Below are 21,882 nucleotides of genomic sequence, written 5' to 3'. Positions count from 1 at the left end.
AAATAAGCAAATTTCATTGACTGACATCTTCATCTTTACCAACACAGTTCTCCACATAAACTTTCGCGCGAAAAAAATAAAAAGACCCACTCAGCTGGCTTGGCGCATCGACTGAATGAACACTCTAGCCTAGGCTTTGGCACAGCCGCACACATATACACACACACACACATACACACACACACACGCATGCTCGTGCAACATTCACATGTCACTGCTTCAGTTGTTTTTAGCTGTGTCATATTGTGTCTTATACAGAGCTTCACTTTGGGAAAAGCTGTTGAGATGCTGGAGAGCACTAATCTTGTTGCCATGCTTGCGAAATGCCAGCACCATTGCATGCCTTCAGCTGGCACACTTCCTGGCGTAGCAGATTTCCAAAACCTGATGCCTTGTGTAACCGTGTCCTGATAACATGCAGGAATGACTCCATCGCCTCAGTAACACTCGCCTGTCTCATTGTCAGCAGTTCGCAAATTCCATGGATTATTTCACCTTCCATAGGCCTGTACACCATGGTGGCACTGCCACTCTTACATGGATAGGCAAAGCAAGGGTTGAGGGCGGAGGTTTACATATAATGTCAACAATCTACATACTAGGTACACACGTAATTTTCAGGACATGAATAAAATAATATCCTGTCACAGTGTCAACACTGTCACATGTCATAGTGAACAGACAATGCACCGTGGGCAGACTCCCATTTTTTGGGTGAGTTTGGGGCGCTTAGTAATAGTATGCTACAGATTATATGTAGGACTCAGTATAGAGTCCATGCACTATATGATGTCCAGCACCCTGTATAGAGTCCATTGGTCCAAAATCCACTATACAGAGTCCAGGAGTCCCCTCAGTTTTGATCAGCTTCATCCTGCCGCGCAATCCCCTATAAGGAGTACACTTTCTACAAGTCCCCTATTCACAGTCCAGGAGTCCAGTTTATCCAGTCACGCCGTCCTGTGTGTTGTGCCCGAAAGAGAACAAAAACATTTTCAGTTTTGCTTGCCTCGTGGCAGCGCATTCCTTTCTTCACTTCAGCCATGGCTGCCAATTCTGCTGTGCAGTTGCTGACAGTAATCTGTCTCGAGGTAACCAAGGAGGATAAGGAGACGTTCAAAATCAAATCTGGAAAGCGTCTTGTGGTTCTCTGAAGACGTTTCATCAGTGCGCGGGATGAAAGCAGAAATTGCAGAACGAGAAAAGTTCAGCACAGTTCAAATCTGACGAGACAGGTACACTGACGCTCTCTTTCGTTCGACGCCACAAGGATCCCCTGTTTGGCTGGCCATTGCTGCCAGTAAGACGTTTGAACGGTTTCATCAGAGCGAGGGATGAAAGCAGAAAGCGGAGAAAGAGAAAAGTTCAGCACAGTTGCAATCTGACGAGTCAGGTACACTGACACTCTCTTTCGTTCGACCCCACAAGGATACCCCTGTTTGACTGGACAAGAGCTGCCTGTACCACCGTGTCAAAAGGCTGTCCAACTACATGGCAGGACGATGACTGAGGTAAGGAAGCTTTTACTCGTTTCGATTGGTCTGCTGTTCTGTCGTTATGCTTGAATTTTTTTCCATTTTCAAGGAGCGTATCGCGTTTGTTTGATGTTGCTTGAATGAATGCCCTAAAAGTAATCAACCACTTCGTAATAGTCCTCAAGGACTGCAAGGACTTTGCATCAATCGTATATGATCGTCTAGCTATCATCAATTATTATTTTATTTCATGAGAAATGTATTTTTATCCCTGTGATAATTATGTGAAATCCACGACACTGTTCCTGTAGTATGATGTCAAATACAATGGGATCCACAAACGCAGTGCCAGTGTACTAGTAGTAGTAGGACTAGGAGGATTGCTTGTATGCCAATGACAAGAAAAAGCTTCTCAAGCTCGTCAGGCGAAATAGCACGTCATAGTACATTTGAGATCAGCGGGAAGAAGATGACGACGTCCACTAATTTGGTATCTGTGCACACGAATCTGCTGTGTGTGTGACTCTGTGTGTCAGCTATGATATCATCTTCTGTGGTTCCATGCCTAGCATGTATGTCTGAACCATCCTGCAAAGTTTGAATGACGTAGGTTGAGCGATCGCTCCGCGAAACATACTTTTTGAAATTCTCTCCATAGTATATCTTCCACCATTGAAATTTTGAATTTCTTCAAAAAAAGTGCTGAGATGGGTGGCTTGACCTCGATATGGCTTGTTCCAGGCATGGTTTGGAGCCATCTTCTGTTGAAGTGGTGGCGGGGAACTGCCCTGCAACTGCTACAACAAAAAATGATTCGATCTGAGAAAGGGTGAGACCGCGAATCTCGGTTGAATATTGAGTATTTCAAGCCTTTTCACGACGAAGATGGAGTTCTTTTGGAGATGGACGTCGCGGCAAGGGACATGTGTCCGACTTCTGGCGTCTGGTGAAGCCCAGGGATCATTTTTCCAGTCAGGTCGGCAGCCTAACCGTCGGTAAGCTTGTGTTTGGATCCCGTTCTGCTCGATGTGGTAGATTCACAAACAATTTGATATCGCACAAATTGATCTCAGCATCGTGCGTACGGTATTTTATATTCAGAAAATCCCAAAGTGTCTGTGTGTGCCGTCCTATGGCACGAGAAACTCGAATCAGGCTCCTATGTCCTCTGCCTTCATGATTGAATGTCCAGTTCGTTTGAACAACGAACACAACAATCGAGGACGGCTTGCCAATGAAAAATACAGCTATACTGGAGCTGAAAAAACGGAGAAAAAAACGTGCTCAGGATGAGACTCGAGTACACGCATACTCTCCCCGCAGGTGAAACGCAAATTTTTGTGAAAAATGCGTGACGCCGACTGACCAGTAATTTCGCCTGACGTAATACTCGTATTCCCTGAAGAAACCGTTTTGATGTCACGAACATGACATTGTGTCAGTGAAACTGCCTCGTGACAACAAATCATTGCATTTCCATCTTGGGGAAGACTGACTGACAGCAACGCTGTACAGATTGTTCAAATCATCTCATTTGAATTTAGTTGCAGTGAAGTGAAACACTGTGTACACTACATGTATGTTGGTGTGTCTGTGCGTCTTGAGTGGGCACAAACGATCTTGTTCCTCGTATTACTAATAGATTATTGTCCCCACCGTCACCTGTTCACAGGTCTTTGAGTGGATTGATTTTCATTGAGCATCACATTTGTTGAGAACTTGGTAGTTGTGTGCTCCCATGCATCATTACGGTAATAAGCGTATCCTTGTGCTATCTATTTGTTGCAGGTGTGCTGATCTTCAGAAGCTTGCGGAACTGAGTGCTGCTGAACATTTGCATGGCCATGAGCAATGGTGAAGCTTGCTATTGCAGTCTCAGCATGTGCTAGTATTATGCTGACCACTGCACTATGTTACTCTCTTACACTACTACGTGTATGTAAACGTTCGTGTACCCGTCCCCGTATGCATTCGTTTCGTATAATTATTTGTTATCCCTCTTGACTTTACATGTAAATGGGTGGACGTTTGCATGGCTGTTGGAGTTGGGTGTGTATTGTGTCTCTACTCTTTTTTTGGTGTTTTCTTGGCGTTGTATAAGTTTGTGTGTGTGTGTGTGTGTGTGTGTGTGTGTGTGTGTGTGTGTGTGTGTGTGTGTGTGTGTGTGTGTGTGTGCGCGCGCGCGCGCACAATAATTTGAAAACAAATAATTAATCCTGGGCTCTCCATTATTCTCTTTCGATTCTTGTTTTTTTTTCTAGGTATTTTCTTGGCGTTGTGTGGGTGTGTGCATGTGTGTGTGCGTGCACAATAATTTGGCAACACTACATGATTGAGATATTGTAATTTGCAGCGTCTGCGAAGAGACCACTTGATTTGGGGATGGTGTTTGTAGGGTTTTTCATGTAATGAAGTGGCTGCAGTGGCGCCTCAATACATGTACATACTTTTTTTATCTTGAGAAGTGAATGATGTAAAGGATTAAAGGGAGAGGTCGTTTTCTGGTTAATATTCACTGCTTACAGCAGATCCTATGTCTATTTTCGAACTCGATAGGGGATGCGTAATTGGCTGGACTTTATACAGGGGGTGTCGTCCACATAAAGACTCTTTATAGTTGATTTCAAAGTTTGGACTCCGTACAGTTGATTTTGGACCAATGGACTCTATAATAGGGGTGAAGCCAATTGGCTGGACTCTATACAGGGAGTGATGTCCATCGAAACTTTGAGCTCACAGTTGATTCCAAATTTGGACTCTGTACAGTGGATTTTGGACCAAGTGACTCTATATAGGGGTTGGACATCATATAGGGGCTGGACGCTCTACTGAGTCCAACATATACATTCGTGTTCACAAGGACAAGACGAGACCAAAAAATGCAGACGAGAGAATCTCACCAGTAGTCCACAGCTGAAGATCTCCACAACTCAGGTCACCAAGTGGATACGTGGCGTCATCTACATCTTCCACGGTGGACTCATCACTTTGGCAGGCATCTCTGTCAAGCTCCATCATCCTTTACCCCGCCAAGGCACAAACTTAGAATCACCAAATCAACTGCTGACACTCGGACGATTCCTTGGAAGCAGGATTATTTTTTTGATTTTTGGGACCAAACAGCGAACGCGTCCTTTGTGCATGACCTGCGCCGCTTTGACCTCATGGGGATTCTATATTTTTCCCTCAGCACTCGTGCCCGAGCTGAGTCAATCATCCGACGCGGTTGTGCATCTCGTGTCGCCTCCCGGTATTTTACGACTCCCTGGGTTCAACGGAAGACCAATCACACTGTGCACGGACACCATTCTCCTACCTCCGAAGTACGACTGAATGCACCAATTAGGTCCCGGCGGATAATGCTGGAGAATTTGATGGATTCTGCTTTTCAATATACTCGCATTCTGCTCCAAAAAAGCACTGATAATGCTTGAATTCTGAATATACAAGATCCACAGAATTATTATTACTCAGCAGGCAAAGGCGTGGTAGCTGGTAGAAAAAACCCCGAACATGATTGTTATACGTAACTATTATGTTGGCATCAAAATTTACATAGCAGACTCAGCGGAGGACGTTCAGGTTGGTTGTAACTCTGAGTTTCATGCCGCTAGGCAATCATCAGACAACTGATACTCTGGTCTACCCAACAGTATGCTTGTAAACACATAGGGCCACAAGCATAAACAAATTTAGCGCTAAATCTGGTGTGAGGTATGGGGAGAAAGCTGGCGCGGGCCAAGGCGCGACAGTGGAAGTGCCAGGAGGGTGGCGGGCAACAGGCAGGTGTGAGCATGAAAGCGCGGAAAGAGGCCATGGGGAGGCAGTGTACAGCAGATGTGTGGGGGGTGCCAGGAGGGTGGCGGGCAGTGGCCCAGTGAGATCACTACAAGTAGGGAGTCGTTTGGTGACGGGCAGGCGTGTTTTGCGAGCTCAGTGCTGTTTTTGTATTTTTCATGACGCATGGAGGTCAGGTGGTTGGCGTGACGGGCTTTGAAAGGTGTCTCTGATAGGTCGATGTAAATCTTGCTGGTAGATTCTGCAGCGGCCTCATACACAATCTCCTTCGTCTGGCACTCTCCACGCAGCGGGCAGGATTCCTTAATTCTGCAGTTGCATGCCTTGGTTTGTTCTGGCTCTCGCAGGTTGCTCTTGTTGTGGCTGCTGATGACCGCTCCCATATTTGGCATACAACTGTAGCTCACTTTCAGAGTGTTACGGTTAAAAATCTTCCCGAGCTTGGATGTTTTCGGGAAGTGCCTGGAGACAAGGCTCAGGAACCTACCAGCGACGTTTGTGCTAACGTTTTTGGAGTAGGGAGGGTTGAACCATATGACCTTCCGGCTGCGGTTCTTCCTGCCCCTGTGCTCATGTGCCTCGGGCTGAAAGCTCAGCACTTCGGTGTATCCACTGGCCTTTAATGCGGTCTGGTACACGGGGGCTGCATGGTTGAATGCCTCCCCGTCGCTCGATATAGCGGAAAGGCGCTTGTTGACAGCAGCAGGGATGTTGTTGGTGATGCCAGGCGGGTGGTTGGACGGCTTGCTGACGTAGAGCGGGTTGTCATTGGGCTTTCAGAAGGGTTGAAATTTCCCGGTGTCCAGGTTCATGGTGACATCCAGGAAATCCACCACCTTCAAGTTCGCTTCGATGGTAATTTTTAGGTCGAAGCGCTTGAATATTTCCGTCAGCTTTTTTCTGAGGCGGTCTGCAGCCTGTGGGCTGGTGTCCTTGAGGGCGGCCAGTCCATCGTCTCGGTAGAGGCCGATAGCGGATCTACCGACGAGGCTTGAGAGCTGGTTGAGAAGAAAGGCTCCCACAAGTTCGCACGTCTCGGCGCCATCGTAACTTCCCATTGTTACGTCAAACATGTCGCCCTTGTCCTTCATCCAGGGGCGGCCATCGTGGAATAAGAGCGATTTCCGGGCGTGAAAGATGATGTCCATTTCACGCGGCTCGATCGTGATGAATTGCTCCGCGAACGATAAGGCCTGACGGAGGAGCTGCTCATCAATTGACGGGTAGAATTCTACCACGTCAAAGCATAGGAACGTGTGGCGCTGTTTGTGGGGTATCTCCTTGAACCACTCGATCACTGACATGGTGCTCCTCCATAGGTTCACGGCCGTTTGGCGACGCACAGCAGCCACGATCTTCTGAGCACTCTCTGCAGCTCGGGGATCAACGGATTTTGATTTTGGATTTTGGCATCAAAATTTATATATTTGTTCTAATTATCGCATGATTGTACTCGGCTCACACACATGGACATGTACATGTGTGTAATAAGCTGGGCCGCAAGTCACACAATCATCATGCAACCTAGCGCCTGTGTTTGGACCACAACTTACTTGCATGGCATAGGGGATACATACACTCATGACCTTGTATTCATGTACATGTACATGAACAGTGCCGCGTCGCTTCACTGTACACAAATGCATGCAATGCACGTACACTGTGTTTTTTTTCGGATGGCTTTTTTATTTTTTTCGCCCTCCCTCATTGATTTCATCGAATAAGGTGACGCGAAACATAGAAACAAAACGGGGTGGCCTTAGTTAGTTTTCTGCAAAACGTACGGTGCTAGCGTAATGCTAGTTTCCAGAATGTGCTAAATATGCTAGGTATAATGTTAGCAATATCCGCTGGGGCCTAGCACCAATCCTTCAGCCTAACTATTTGGTGCGGAATCACCCGGGCTATACTAGCAGCCTGCATGACACACCACCCTTTCCGTCCTTGCCACAAGTCTCTACCGGCATTGACTCGATTGTAAATACAGAACTCGTACAACAAGATGTGTTGGCGCCTCCGGGTGATAGTAATTTGATGGCAGCACCAGAGCTGCTTCTAGTGCATGTGTGCGTGTTTTTTCTTGATATTTACCCTATGCTGGTGTCTTTGGTTGAGGTTTATGAAGTTGACGAAAAATTGGTAGCAAAGAAAACGGAGGTTTTTGTTGTTAGGCGGGAGATCGGGAGAGTTTCAAAAACATCAAAAAATCGGGAGATCTTGTGGCTGATCGGGAGATTTGGAACCGCTACCAATGTCGATGGTGTCCTTTTTTGCGACCTCTTTGTACACCGCTCTTCAGTACCTAATACCTTACAATGTCGAGATTGCATTCACTCTCCATATAGCTTAGTTCTACCCTGCATTTTTCATTCACGCTACGGTCTGTTTTGTCTTTCTTATTTGGCTGAAGACAGATACAATAGAAATCCGTCTGATATTCGCACTGCTGCATCCCCATTGCTGTTTCGACATGCAGTACTTCGTAGAGTACCGATACATATTGTAACGGTATCACGGCCATTCGTACCCAGGGGCGCAGGACACAGGAGACAAGCACTCGTTTGTTTGCATTAACGTATTTGAACAAAGGACATGACGGGAAACCAGGGACAATAACTCCACTGGAAGGAACAAAAAGACAGAAAAAGACAAAACTGAAGACTCAAAAATCACGAATGCTCATATAACGCATCTATGCGAGGCAATAGACAGTTTGGTGAATGTCATCATGCAGAAAAACAACACATCGTTCTACATCACCTGCCCCCTTGATAACATTCTAAAAAATCAGGACACGGAACAAACGAACACCACAATCCACATGGACAACAGTCACATGTAGCAAAAGGAACCACAGCAAAAGAGAAAAACCACAAACGAGCCAGCTGACATTGTACCAAAACAAGCCAAAACTCTATGCTATTTTGTATCAAATAAATCAAAGAAGTGAGGGTTTTTGATCGCGGAGGGTGGAGGGATGTCTGCACCGGCAAACGCATTTTTAGGCAAGTACGAATACACGTGCATGTATGGCGGTCTGGGTGTGGCACCATATTTTGGGAGTTGAGTGTATGAAACGTACATACCCAAAATTAATAGTAGTACTGAAGGCACACACACACACACGCACACATGTCAGATTCTTCTATTGCTCATATTCGGCACAGTGCGCCCCGGTGTGAAAAGCATGCCCCTGCCCAAAATTGGAATTAATCTCTCGTAAACTGAAACTTCTGTCGCTGGTATCTTCTTATTTGCTGCTCCTGCCGACATTGTTGTTTTTGAACTGGTGATGCGGGAGCAATAGTGCACTGTCTGTTAGTTGCATCCACTGGCAGGTTTGGTTTGCTTCTCAATATTCGCCTTGTGGCTACGCACATGGCGGTTGCGATGGCCGGATTGTGAGAATGCCTGTTCACAGCCCGGCATTATTATTATTATTATTATTCTCGTATCCGTCCCGAATGGGACTCACGACGGCAGAATTAACCGCGAGCATGTGTGTGTGAGAGTGGGAGAACGAAATGAAAAAGAAAAGAAGTCTTGTAATAAGGTCAAATTTAAGAAGAGCAGTACTAGACTAAATGGCTGAGCAGATGTTACTCCATTGTTTTCTGTCGCGGGCATAGGTGCCGAGATCACGAAGGCATAGTGCACTTGTATGGTTTCTCGCCTGTATGCGTTCTCGTGTGTTTGCATAGTGCTGATTGGTCATAAAAACGTGAGTTGCATCTGTCACAATGATGTGGCTTCTTCCCGGTGTGTTTTCGGATGTGCACAGTTAGATAACGCTTCTGCGAGAAGTCTTGTCCACACTCTGTGCAACGATATGGCTTCTTGCCAGTGTGCACTGTCATGTGTATTTTGAGCTGCGACGGATACGAGAAACTCCTTTTGCATTCCGGGCAGACTCGTTTGGCTTTGGCAATTTTTTCAGGTTCATTAGTCGACGGCTGCTGTCCAAGTACGTTACTCGGTGGTAGTGGCTCGCTGAGATCATGGTGATGCGGTGGCATTACCTGCAGCCTGGGAATATGTGGTGGCTTGTGATGTTGTTGTTGTGGTTGTTGCTGTTGTAGGCCTCTTGCTAGTGATGGTGATAGCAACACATCACTACCACGCGATTTCGCAAACACATCCTGATTTAATCCTGTATTTACATCGGAGCGCATAGCGGTAGAGACCTTTGGCAGGTAGGGAAAGATTGCTGCATCACTCAAGCTGTTGAGTAGGTTAGGCTGAATGAGTGGTTCCGCCGGACCTGCGTATAAGGAGAATGGTGTCGCTGAGTAATCAGCTTCTTTCATTGACGGCTGCTGCCCGAGTAAGGTGCTCTGTGGAAGTGGCTCACTGAGGTCGTGACGACCACTTGGTGGCATTTCCGGTAAACTTGGAATATATTGTCGTCCTTGCCTTGACACGACCATCGCATTCATATCACCAGTAGGCGCAAACACATCATGAGGGAATCCTATATTTCCAAATGAGCTGACGCCTTTAGAAACTTGTGGCGGGAACGGAAAGAGTGCTGCATCACTCAAGCTGTTGAAATTATGCTGGTTATCCGGCATTAGGCTATGCGGAAGGTTCGGTGCCGTCTGACCTTGGTGGAAGGACAATATTGTCGCTGGGGTTTCAGGTTCTTTCATTGACGACTGCTTTCCGAATACGTTACTCTGTGGTAGTGACTGGCTGAGGTCATGTGGACCTTGTAGCAAGTCAAGTAAGCCGGGATTATTTGGCGGCTGGAGATGCAGTCGTCTTGGCTGTAAGGCCATTGCTGGCGCTGGTGCTGCCATCAACTTACTATCACCCAAAGGCGCAAACGCATCATGATGTACGAGTCGTGTGTTCACATTGGAGCCCATGCCCGTAGAGACTTCTGGCAAGGAGGGAAAAATTACTCCATCAAACAAGTTGCCATAGTGCTGGTGATCCTGAATCTGAAGATTTGGTGCCGCCAAATTTTGTAGGTAGGAGAATGGTGTTGATGCGCTGCGTGATTGGTCTTGTGGAACCAAAGCGTCGTGAGCGTAGGGGTTTGACGCTACACCACTCTGACTGAAGTGATCAAAGGTAAACTGGCTCATCCTGCTTGCGTTGGTATTGTCCATGGCAAAGACTAAAACTCACAAGTCGGCACAGAAACAAAATGGAGAGGTTCTGAACAACGGTTGCAGTGAATAGGCATGAATCTGGGTGGTGGTACGAGTTAATAGGGAGTTGATGGTGATGAGATACGATGTTATTTATTATTATTATGAAATGACCCAAAGGCAATGTGCCTATCGAGGGGTTCATTTGATTGAAAGAACAGTAGATGTAGATGTATGTACAAAGAGAAGTAGGGATTGATGAGGAGAGAAATGGGGAAAATCAACTGCAAGGTGGCGGAATTCCGTTGATTGCATAAGCATAGTCAGCTGTAAATTTCCTGAGGGCAGCTTTGAACTTATAGAGCGAGGCTTCCGATGTTAGACTGGGGGGTAAACAGTTCCATAGAATAGCAGTTCGGAACATGAAGAGAGACTTAGACAATGATTTAAATTTGGGAAGAATGATTTTATTTGGTCGTCGCTCACTATTCGTAATCTTGAAATGGAAATCAGCAAGGTAATCACGATGATGGAAAACATATCTGTGAAAAGTAGTGAGACTGATGATTTGACGACGATAGGCTAGTGACTCTAGGGAGCATTTAGAATTTAAGACAGATTTGGAAGAAGTGTAATCAAATGCAATTTTTTTCTTTTTCAGTAGAGCTCTAGCAAACCTTGCCTGTAATTGATCAAGAGTGGTCATGGGTTTCTTATTAGATCCAAACGACCACACCGTACAGGTATATTCGATCACAGGTCTTACAAACCCTTTGTACAGTATGATCATTGCCGAAGGCGTAAGTTGCTGGGACATAATTGACAGTAGGTGCACTCGATATCTGAACTTCGAAGTTATTGAGGCGACATGTTTGCGGAAATCCAGGTTGTCGGTCAAGGTGATGCCAAGATGTTGCAGTTCAGAAACCACCGTTAATGGCTCATTGTACATTTGGTATTGGATTCCTGCAGGTGGTGTATCATTGATAGCTCTATGGCACAGCACGGATGTCTTGCTTGCTGAGAATTCACCTCCATTGTTCTTGCCCCATGTTTGACATGCATCGAGATCAGACTGCATGTTCGCTCTACTGGCGAGGGTGTCTTCAGGTTTGTAAGCCAGTAGGAGGGTGACATCATCTGCAAATAGATATTGCGTGCAATGTTGCATAGCGTTGGGCAGGTCATTTATATAGAGTAGGAATAGGAGTGGTGAAAGGTGGGAACCTTGAGGCACTCCGCAGTTGATGCTCCGCTTCTTCGATTTAGTGCTATGTACCTTCACTTCAATTTGTCGATCCCCTAAGAAGCTCTTCAGCCATTTTACTGATGAAGCTGTAGCAATCTTACCGAATTTCTTTAGGAGTACAGAGTGGTCGACCCGGTCGAAAGCTTTCCTGAAATCTAGAGATATCAGGTCAAAATTAGTGCCACTATCAATATTTACAGCCATTGATTGGGTTAGCAAGATAAGTTGGTCCGTTACAGACTTGTTGCGTACATATGCGAATTGACCTTTACAAATTACACCCTGGGTCATCAAGTATCGAAGTAGACGTTCCGAGAGAATCTTTTCCATTAGTTTCGCTATGCATGGGAGAAGGGATATAGGTCTGTAATTGGTAGGCTCTTTGGCGCAACCTCTATTCTTGTACACCGGTATTACAGTGGATGATTTCCAGGAGGACGGGAACACACCATCATCAAGGCTGTAGTTGAACAATACTGATAGTGATTGGGAAAGGATATCTGCGAATTGCTTTAGTATACGGTTTGTCAGGTTGATGTCTGATGATGATTTATGTTGTTGCAGCCTCTTTGCTGCATCGAAGACTTCAACAGGGCGTATGTTTCCGAATCCAAATTTGTTTCCATCGACGTCGGCTTCATTGATTGTTATACTAGTTGCTACAGTATTCGGCGGCGTTGACTGAGTGGTGCATTGGCGGGCAAAGAAGGTACACAGCGTTTCGGCCTTCGCTTGATCTGTTTTGTGAATTTCATTGCCGTTCTGCAGGTCTGGAATTGCCTTTTTATTTGTTTGGTCAATATTGCATATTGCTTTGGCACGTTTCCACCACGCATAGCCACCCTTTCTTTCCTTGCCAAGCATTGTGTATCCGAGCGTTGACAAGTATGTGTCCTTGGCGGCTCTTAATGACCGGTGGTACAGGTTGCGCGAGAGTTTGTATGCAGCTCGTAAGGAATCGTTGAGTGGCTCCTTTCGGTGGAGCACATAGAGACGGTTAGTTCGCTGACGTTGCGTCTTAAGTTTTTTTGTGAACCATGGTTGGTTCGACTGGGTGTTTTTCCGGCGTGTGATGGTCGTTGCTGCCTGAATTGCCTGGTCCAGCAGTGCAGAGTAGGCCATGCATCTGAAACTGATGTGCACGTTGGTGCCCTGCATGCATTCGGTCAATGGTAGTGTGCTCAGTTTCTGCCTGAGGAGGTGCATGTCAACCTTTCTGGAGACTGCGGCTGCGTTGACAGTACTTCTAGAGTGGCGTTTCTCTGGTGGAGAATATGCGCAAAATAGAGGACAGTGGTCTGCAATGGGCATGGATGTGTAACATGAAGTGACAAGATGGGGCATATTAGTTAAAATCAGGTCTAGGGACGGATTAGAATCTTTAGTTGGCCTCGTTCCATGGTTCTTGGAGACCATAGTGAAGCCATAGTCGTCAAAGGCGGACTGCATGTGTCTACCTGCAGTGTTCGTAGGGTCTGCGTTGTTCCACTCATTGTTCTTGGAGTTGAAGTCTCCCACGACAATTACTGGACGGTTGTCAACGAGGGGTGAAGAGGACTGAATGAGTTGCAGAATGCAAGACTATCGTGTCTTGGAGGACGGTACATACAGGAAATGATTGTAGCTCCTGTTTCGACAGTTATCATCTCTGAATTGTTGCACTCTAGATCCCGGCGGCGCATAGCACAAAGGGCGGACGAAGAGAAGACTGCTACCCCACCACCACCCAAGTCGCTCCATGTAGTGCTGCACTGGGACCGGTCACGACGGAACAGGTCGTAACCCGGTATCTGAATGATCTCGTCTGGGATACACGAATTTAGCCACGTTTCCGTTATACACAAAATGTCTACTTTATGGTGGTCAAGGAGGTCTGTAATATCAGCCAGTTTATGTTTCATACTACGACAGTTCAGGGTACATATCCGAATGCAAGAATTATTGTTATTGTTGTGGGGGGATGCGTTTACTGGTGTGGTATCAGGTGGAGGTTGTTCTCTTACAAACGTTGAGTGGGGTTGGGCACGATAGGTGCGAGGCATGAAAACTGGTGCATGGGGATTGAGTGGGAACACGGTCGTGGCTGCTGTTGAGCGGGGTTGGGCACGATAGGTGCAAGGTATGAAGACTGGTGCATGGGGGTTGAGTGGGAACAAGGTCGTGGCTGCTGTTGAGCAGGGTTGGGCACGATAGATGCGAGGTAAGAAGACTGGTGCATGGGGATTGAGTGGGAACACGGTCGATTAGATGGTGGCTGTGGGCCTATTTGCCTCGCTGAAGTCCCATGGCCTGTTGAGGTGCAGGTGGGAATGTCTCTCAGTTAGTGGTTCTAGAGTTATGCAATGTTAGTGCTGCGGGTCGATACAGGTGAGAAATGGGAAATTGTTAGGGGTGTACAGTCCATTTCAAAACTATAGACGCGTACCTAGGCAAAAACCGTTATGCCAGCATCTATACCACATAAAATCTGTGATCACTTTGTGCATAATTTTTTCCAAATTGGGCGTCTGTTATCCAATCCTTTAGAAACTATATGAGAGTAATTGTGGAGCGATCCTGAGCAATATTCCGAAAACTATTCTCAAAACGTTCCAGCAAAACCCTACGCGTCTATAGTTTTGAAATGCACTGTAGGTGTGTAGTCTAACCAAAGGTGTCGGTGTGCGTGGAAGATAGACGTTGCGAATGTGGCAAGTCATGCTCGATAGGATATGTGAGTCAGTGTGATGGTGTGCTGTATTAGTCTGCCATCAGCTGAAGGCGGGTGAGAAGTGGTAATCTAGGCGAAAATTGAAAGGCTGTGATTGAAAGTAGAATAGAGATTCACGTGTGCAATGCGTTTGTGCATGCAGCATTGTGTAGCTTGTCATTTGGGGAGGGGGGGGGGGGGGGTAGCCATCATGATAAACAAACTCTTCGAGGTGTCGTTCGCTTGCTTCTTGCCATAGTTATCGCTGAACGCATCTCCTGTTTTAGGGTATGTCAGCACTCACGGGCATGGTTATCTGCCAATCTGTGCTGTTTTCTACCTGAAGAGTTGAGGTATTACTCTCGACATGACGCTGGGTTAGATTAGAGAGGTTCTTAAAAAACGAGAATGCGTGCAAACCTTTGCTCTACATCATGAAGTGATAAATTTTGCACGAACTTTCGCAACTTTGTGCTCGCCACTTGTACTTGTCGTCTTGGTGGTATGGCAAGTAACCTTGAAATATGTGGCGACTGGATATGTTGTCTTCCTCAGTGTTAGACCATTGCTGGCAGTTTGAGAAATATAATCATAGAGATAGGAAATACATCGTTCTACAACACCTGCCCCCTTTGACGACATTCCACAAATAAATTTTGATGTTGTTTGTTTGTAGTGAGAATTCAAGTCCGCAGGAAAACCGCGAGCTCCCATGTAGGGAGCATCAAACTTTTCCCTGTTTCTTTGTTTGTTTACCTTTTTGAATTCACAAATCCAAAACGAGTACATGGAATAAACGACCAAAACGTTCCACATACACAACAGCAACATGTAGCAACAGGAAACACAGCAAAAGAGAAAAGCCACAAACCAACAAGGTAACATTGTAGCAAAACTCGGCAAACCAAGAATGCGACTAAAAACTAAACGCGAGGCAGGAGACAGGGAGAATTAAATCGAACATTCCAAAAACCAATATAGTACCCTGTACATATACTGTTTTGCAATAATATATATATCAAAGACGTGAGGGTGTTGATAGCGGAGGGTGTTAGGATGGGTGCAGCAGCAAATGCAGTTTAGTCCAGGATACTACTTGTACACACACACACACTTGTCAGATCATTCTATTGCTCAAATTCCACACATTGCACGCCAACACAGAAATCATGTTTCCAAAAACGTACACCCTATAACATCATTTCCTGGCGCTGTTATCTTCTGATTTGGTGCTCCTACCGACATTGTCGTGTTTCAACTGGAGATGCTGGTCCAATAGAGCAGTGCCTGTTTAGTTGCATCCACTGGCAGGTTGGGTTTGCTTCTTGACATTCGCCTTGTGGCGAAGCACATGCAGGTTGCGGCTGGAGGACTGTGAGAATGCCTGTTCACAGCCCGGGATTGTACACTTATACGGTTTCTCACCTGTGTGTGTTCTCTTGTGGACGGTTAGTACTGATGGGTCAGAAAAACGTTTTTTGCATCTGTCGCAATGATATTATGGCTTCTCCCCAGCGTGTTTTCGGATGTGTACAGTTAGATCACTCTTCCGCGAGAAGGCTTGTCCACAATCTGTGCAACGATATGGCTTTTCACCGGTGTGCACTCTCATGTGTCTTTTCAGGTCCGACGGATATGAGCAACTCCTTTTGCATTCCGGGCAGACTAGTTTGGCTTTGGCAGATTTTGCAGGTTCTTTAGTCGACAGCTGCAGTCCAAGTAAGTTACTCTGTGGTAGTGGCTCGTTGAGGTCGTGTTGATTTGGTAGCATTTCCGGTGAGCTCCGGAGTTGCGGCGTATGGAGATGTTGTTGTTCTCGTTGCGGGTCTCTTGCTGGTGATGGTGATAGCAACACATTACTTCCACTCGAAGAGGCTAACACATCATGAGGTAATCCTGTATTTGCAATGCATCCCGTGCCGGTAGAGACTTGTGACGATGACGGCGAGATTGTTGCATCACCCAAGCTGTTGGGTAGGTTGGGCTCAAGGAGTGGGCGGAAGGGAAATGGTGTCGCTGAGTTATCAGGTTCTTTCAGTGACGGTAGCTGACCAAGTAAGGTGCTTTGTGGTAGTGGCTCCCTGAGCTCATGACGACTTTGTGGCATTCCAGGTAAACTTGGAATATGATGCGGCTGGAGACGTTGTCGTCCTGTTTCTGAGCTGTGTGATTGGTCCTGTTGAACCGAAGCGTTGTGAGTGTAGCTGCTTGCTGCTCCATCACTCTGACTGGGTTGATCAAAGGAAGGATGGCTATTCCTGCCTGCACTGCTATTGTCCATGGCAGAGACTACGGACCGAAGTCGGAATATAACCAGAATCAAGAGGTTCTGAACACTAGTTGCAGTGAATATGCAGAATTCTTTGTAGTGGCTTGAGGAAATAGGCAGTTGATGGTGCTGAGAAAAGGTGAAACTGTGAAGGTGGACATATCTAACAGTCAGTGGTGCCGCGAGGAGTTGGCAGGGTAAGTGTTGCGGGTCGATGCAGGTGAGAAAAAGGAAATGATCAGAGTGTACTGTATTGTATTGTATTGAATTTATTTTACTTCACTGGCTCAACAGTACAATGTACAACTACAAAGAGGCCAGGATAACCGATCAAAAGGAGATAAGTGCGGACTGGAAATAGGTGTTGGTGTGTCAGGAAGAAAAAAAAGGTGACAAATGTAGCAAATCATCTTAGATAGGGTAAGGATTTCAGGTTAAGAGAAGTTGTGATTTGGGCTAAAACTGCGAAGCTGTCCAGTGTAATAGAAATTAGCGGATGCATGGAGAGGCATGCATGCACTGTGGTACCGGTAGTGTTAGGATTGACTCGGATTCAGAGCCAAGAATAAATTGATGGAATAGAAAAAGGGACCAAGGAACTACAAGTTACGCTATAGTATCCACTAACAACACCTTCCCCTCCTATGTTATCATAATAGATGTACCTTAGAACCTTCCAAGTTGGCAGGCTGTTGGGGTGCGTATCCAAGATGCGCTAGAGCTGATAGCCAGTTAGTTGTAGAACAACAGTACCATCCGTCAGTGTCGATCAATAGGGACCTTTAGCACCACGTTACAACGTAGGCCTTTTGACGTACTTGATCACGTCGATCGGGGTGCGCGATACGTGTTTTGCATACTTGGCTAGCCTTTAGCAAGACGTGATTATGGATCGACGTCGTTGCCACAGGAACAGAGCAGAATGGCGCGCTTGATTTCAAAGTTCCTAGCGGGAAATGTGGAAGAAAAGACTTGAAGAAAAGACTTTTTTAGTAAACTCCTGTACATATACATGTACTTCGAAAATTAGTTGATTTCCTTCAAGGAGAGAGAAAGAGAAAGAGAGAGAGCGCGTGTAGAGCACCTTATGCAGTTTACCTAGTAAGTTGCAAACACAGCGTTTCTGGGCAGTCGATGATTGTTGATGGCTGCCAGATTTCAGGATGCTCGAGATTTTGAGCTGTACATGACATGCGTGATGGACGAAACTACCGGTTTCCATTTGGCGTCGTAGTTGGTTGTCAAATTCAGGAGTACAGTGTTCCAGGCAGGCGAGCCACGAGAGAAGGGCTTTTCGCTCGACGCTGCCACTGCTTCTTTCAACAAATTGATGTCCTCCTTGGTTCCAAAACGAAACTTCTGGCACACAGCCTTAGTCTGCGTGTCCTCCGCAGCCATACCGAAACAAATTTTGCTCGGAGAAGAGGATACCGGAAACACAAAACAAAGATAGCAAAGAATAAAATTACGCCTAGTGCCTCTCAATCGATCGTACCTCGTAGGTTACAAAACAAAAACTACAACCAAGAGTTCATAACTAAAATGAACTCTTGCTACAACATAAACACATCGACGTTATTTGAACTCTTGCCCTCTTGGTGCAAAGTGCAAAGGCAAATTCCTACGTCCTGCCACAACGTACAAAAGGCCTTTTCTACGTCGAAAACGTTGCCTGATGAACGTACATCCTACGTCGCGACGTGACCCCGAACCCGGACAAGGGCCTACGTCAGGCTTACGTAGTGAACAACGTGGTGCTAAAGGTCCCTAATGTTATCGCATGAGCTGCGAGCCCGCGTTGACCTCTTTACATAACTGTTGAGTACGAAAAAGACGACGACATCTTCTCAAGACATAACAACGGACAACGGGAACAGGTTAGGTCGAACAACATTTTATTGGGGAGACGAAGAGACTGAGACAAAGACGAACGAAACGACAAAATTATGGAAGAGAGAGACAAGAGGTAGAGATCAAGTGTGAACGGCAAGATAAAGGGCCTGGGTAGCTATGGCAATTATGGGCGCGGAAGTAGCTAGCTTTTTCTTTTCTTTTTGTTTTTATTTGAATTCGGATAGCTCAACAGTACAGAAGTACAACTACAAAGAGTATCGAATAGAAGGTCCCGAGAACGGGAAACAAAAAAAACAACAAAACAAAAACAGCAACATCAATTTACTGATTATGCACATTGCTTGAAAGCAAATCACAACAATGAATAAGAGTTAAGCTGTCTTTTACCCAAATAGCCAATTTGACGCGGAAATCTGCGATAGTAGTGCAGGACTTCAGGTCGTCTGGTAAATAATTCCAAACAAGAGCCGATTTACTTGCTACCCAGGCCAACGGAGCGTAGAGAAAAGGTGAGCACGAGAGTGCATGCAGGCCAACTTGGATAAGGTTATAGAAGGTACGGGAGGAGGTACCTACCGTCACGATAGGTGGCATGTGTCTTTTCAAACTGAGAATTTGTTGTTTATTGTCTATTATTTTGGCTATTGGAGATTCACGCATCCTGAACGTCTCTGGCTTTCTCTTTTCTTTCTGAGTGCTTTGATAGATATGACCAGGGAGTAGAACACGACACGAAACTACAGCTACAAGACACGATCTTCGTACGATTACGGAAGTGTGAAGTTGATTGTTGGGCGTTTGCTGTTAACCTTTAACAATAAGGATTCAGTTTCCTCTGGTATTTTCTCAGCAGTTACAGTGTCATCCGTGTAGCGAACGAAAACGTCTCAGTAGATGCTGTGTCGATTTTGAAGCTGTCCATGTTGATGGCGGCTAATGTAGTTCAGAGTTGGCTTCCCATTGCCAACCACCCTTTCTGCTGTAGAAACCAGATATAGCAGAATCCTTATTGAGAAATAACATAATTATCTCTGATACAAGCGCAGTCTCTTGTAGAATGGAGAACTGTATGGATCGTGTCCATGCAGGTTTGACATAACAAAGTGTCACATACCCAAATGCTGCGCACTGAGTACAAACACCAAGGCTGCCATATTCGAGAACGGGTCGGATGTAGGTCGTGTATATTAATAATTGGCTGGAAGCGTTCATCGTGCCACATGTCTTGTGGAGTTGGTGTAGTAGTTTTATTGGCTTTGTTGGTAATTTATATGATGTGTTGGGTCCATCGCATATCGTCTTGGAGTGTAACGCCAAGGTGCCTATGTTATTGGACCTCCTGCAGCAGAGTCGATTGGAGCGTGATGTGGATGATGTGTTGGTTTTGAATGGAAAGGACGACGGTTTAAGTGGTGTTGACGAGGAGATGCCAATCCTTCAACCATCGTCCTGCTGCGTGTCATGCACGTTGGAGGAATGCAGCGGATAAATCCCTCGTGTAATGCGTCGCGATGAGTGCCGTGTCATCGGCAAACTGGGTGCATTTGGAGTGCGAGTTTGTACATGCTGGGGGTAGGTCGATCGTGTACACCAGGAAAGAAGGTGCCCCAGACAGAGCCTTTGGGAACCCCAGCTGGAATGGATTTCCATGATGAAAAGGCGGAGCCAACCTTGACGCGTTGTCGGCGGCGAGTCAGGTAGCTTGTGAGCCAGCTATGGGCAATGCCATGGACACCAAGGTGCTTGAGTTTGGCCAGGAGGCCAGCATGCCAAACTCCGTCAAAGGCCTTTGATAAGTCAAAGACACATGCTGACACAATGTGACGGGCATCTCGGCTGGCGGAAATCTCATGCACAAGGCGGGAGAGCTGTATTTCAGTGCTATCCTTAGATCGAAAACCAGATTAGTCGGCCGGTAGGTGGGGCTCAATGTGGGCGTTGGTGAACAATTCTCTCCTGAACCTTGCTGACAACGCTCAGGAGCGAGATTGGCCGTAAATTGGTTATCTCTGCACAAGAGGCTTTCTTGTGTAGAGGACTGATAGTGGCGTCGCCCCAGTCCTGTTGCTGCTCGCCTCGCGAGAAGGACTCATTGAAAAGCGTTGCGAGGGAGCACAATATTTCCTCTGCAGTGATCTCAAGCAATTTCGTCGGGATGTCATGGTACACAGCCGACTTCCGGAAATCAAGAGCGGAAAGGAGTTTTCTGACCTCCTCCAGGGTGGTGGTGATTCCCTTCAGTTCGCTTCGATAATGCGCGACACGCCTATCTCTGGTACGGCTTTAGTTTATATTATATTTATTGCAACATCTCAAGACTCGGTGGAAACACCGGCCAATGTGAAGAGAGTGGGTGATTGCCAACAACGGCGATAAATATAAGGAAGGGGAGGGAAAAAGAACAGCAGAATCCTTATTGAGAATTAACATAATTATCTCTATTACAAACGCAGTCTCTTGTAGAATGGAGAACTGTATGGATCGTGTCCATGCAGGTTTGACATAACAAAGTGTCACATACCCAAATGCTGCGCACTGAGTACAAACACCAAGGCTGCCATATTCGAGAACGGGTCGGATGTAGGTCGTGTATATTAATAATTGGCTGGAAGCGTTCATCGTGCCACGTGTCTTGTGGAGTTGGTGAAGTACTAGTAGTTTTATTGGCTTTGTTGGTAATTTATATGATGTGTTGGGTCCATCGCATATCGTCTTGGAGTGTAACGCCAAGGTGCCTATGTTATTGGACCTCCTGCAGCAGAGTCGATTGGAGCGTGATGTGGATGATGTGTTGGTTTTGAATGGAAAGGACGACGGTTTAAGTGGTGTTGACGAGGAGATGCCAATCCTTCAACCATCGTCCTGCTGCGTGTCCTGCACGTTGGAGGAATGCAGCGGATAAATCCCTCGTGTAATGCGTCGCGATGAATGCCGTGTCATCGGCAAACTGGGTGCATTTGGAGTGCGAGTTTGTACATGCTGGGGGTAGGTCGATCGCCTGTACACCAGGATAAGAAGGTGCCCCAGACAGAGCCTTGGGTACTCCAGCTGGAATGGATTTCCATGATGAAAAGGTGGAGCCAACCTTGACGCGTTGTCGGCGGCGAGTCAGGTAGCTTGTTAGCCAGCTATGGGCAATGCCATGGACACCAAGGTGCTTGAGTTTGGCCAGGAGGCCAGCATGCCAAACTCCGTCAAAGGCCTTTGATAAGTCAAAGACGCATGCTGACACAATGTGACGGGCATCTCGGCTGGCGGAAATCTCATGCACAAGGCGGGAGAGCTGTATTTCAGTGCTATCCTTAGATCGAAAACCAGATTAGTCGGCCGGTAGGTGGGGCTCAATGTGGGCGTTGGTGAACAATTCTCTCCTGAACCTTGCTGACAACGCTCAGGAGTGAGATTGGCCGTAAATTGGTTATCTCTGCACAAGAGGCTTTCTTGTGTAGAGG

The 21,882-nt window shown here is 46.3% G+C and overlaps 1 protein-coding gene across 1 annotated transcript; it reads right to left on the bottom strand.

Moving 5' to 3' along the window:
• Positions 1-15,091: 15,091 nt before the first annotated feature.
• On the bottom strand, positions 15,092-16,646 carry LOC135830987 (zinc finger protein 37 homolog). Its single transcript, XM_065343231.1, is given in 1 exon segment — positions 15,092-16,646. A coding segment is annotated over 1 exon segment (990 nt). The 5' UTR covers positions 16,589-16,646; the 3' UTR covers positions 15,092-15,598.
• Between the last annotated feature and the right edge of the window lie 5,236 nt (positions 16,647-21,882).

The sequence above is a fragment of the Sycon ciliatum genome, chromosome 1 (genome assembly GCF_964019385.1).
Source record: "Sycon ciliatum chromosome 1, ocSycCili1.1, whole genome shotgun sequence".
Classification (NCBI taxonomy): Eukaryota; Metazoa; Porifera; class Calcarea; order Leucosolenida; family Sycettidae; genus Sycon; species Sycon ciliatum.
Note: the sequence above shows the minus strand (reverse complement) of the source record. Positions and strands in the feature narration are given on the sequence as shown.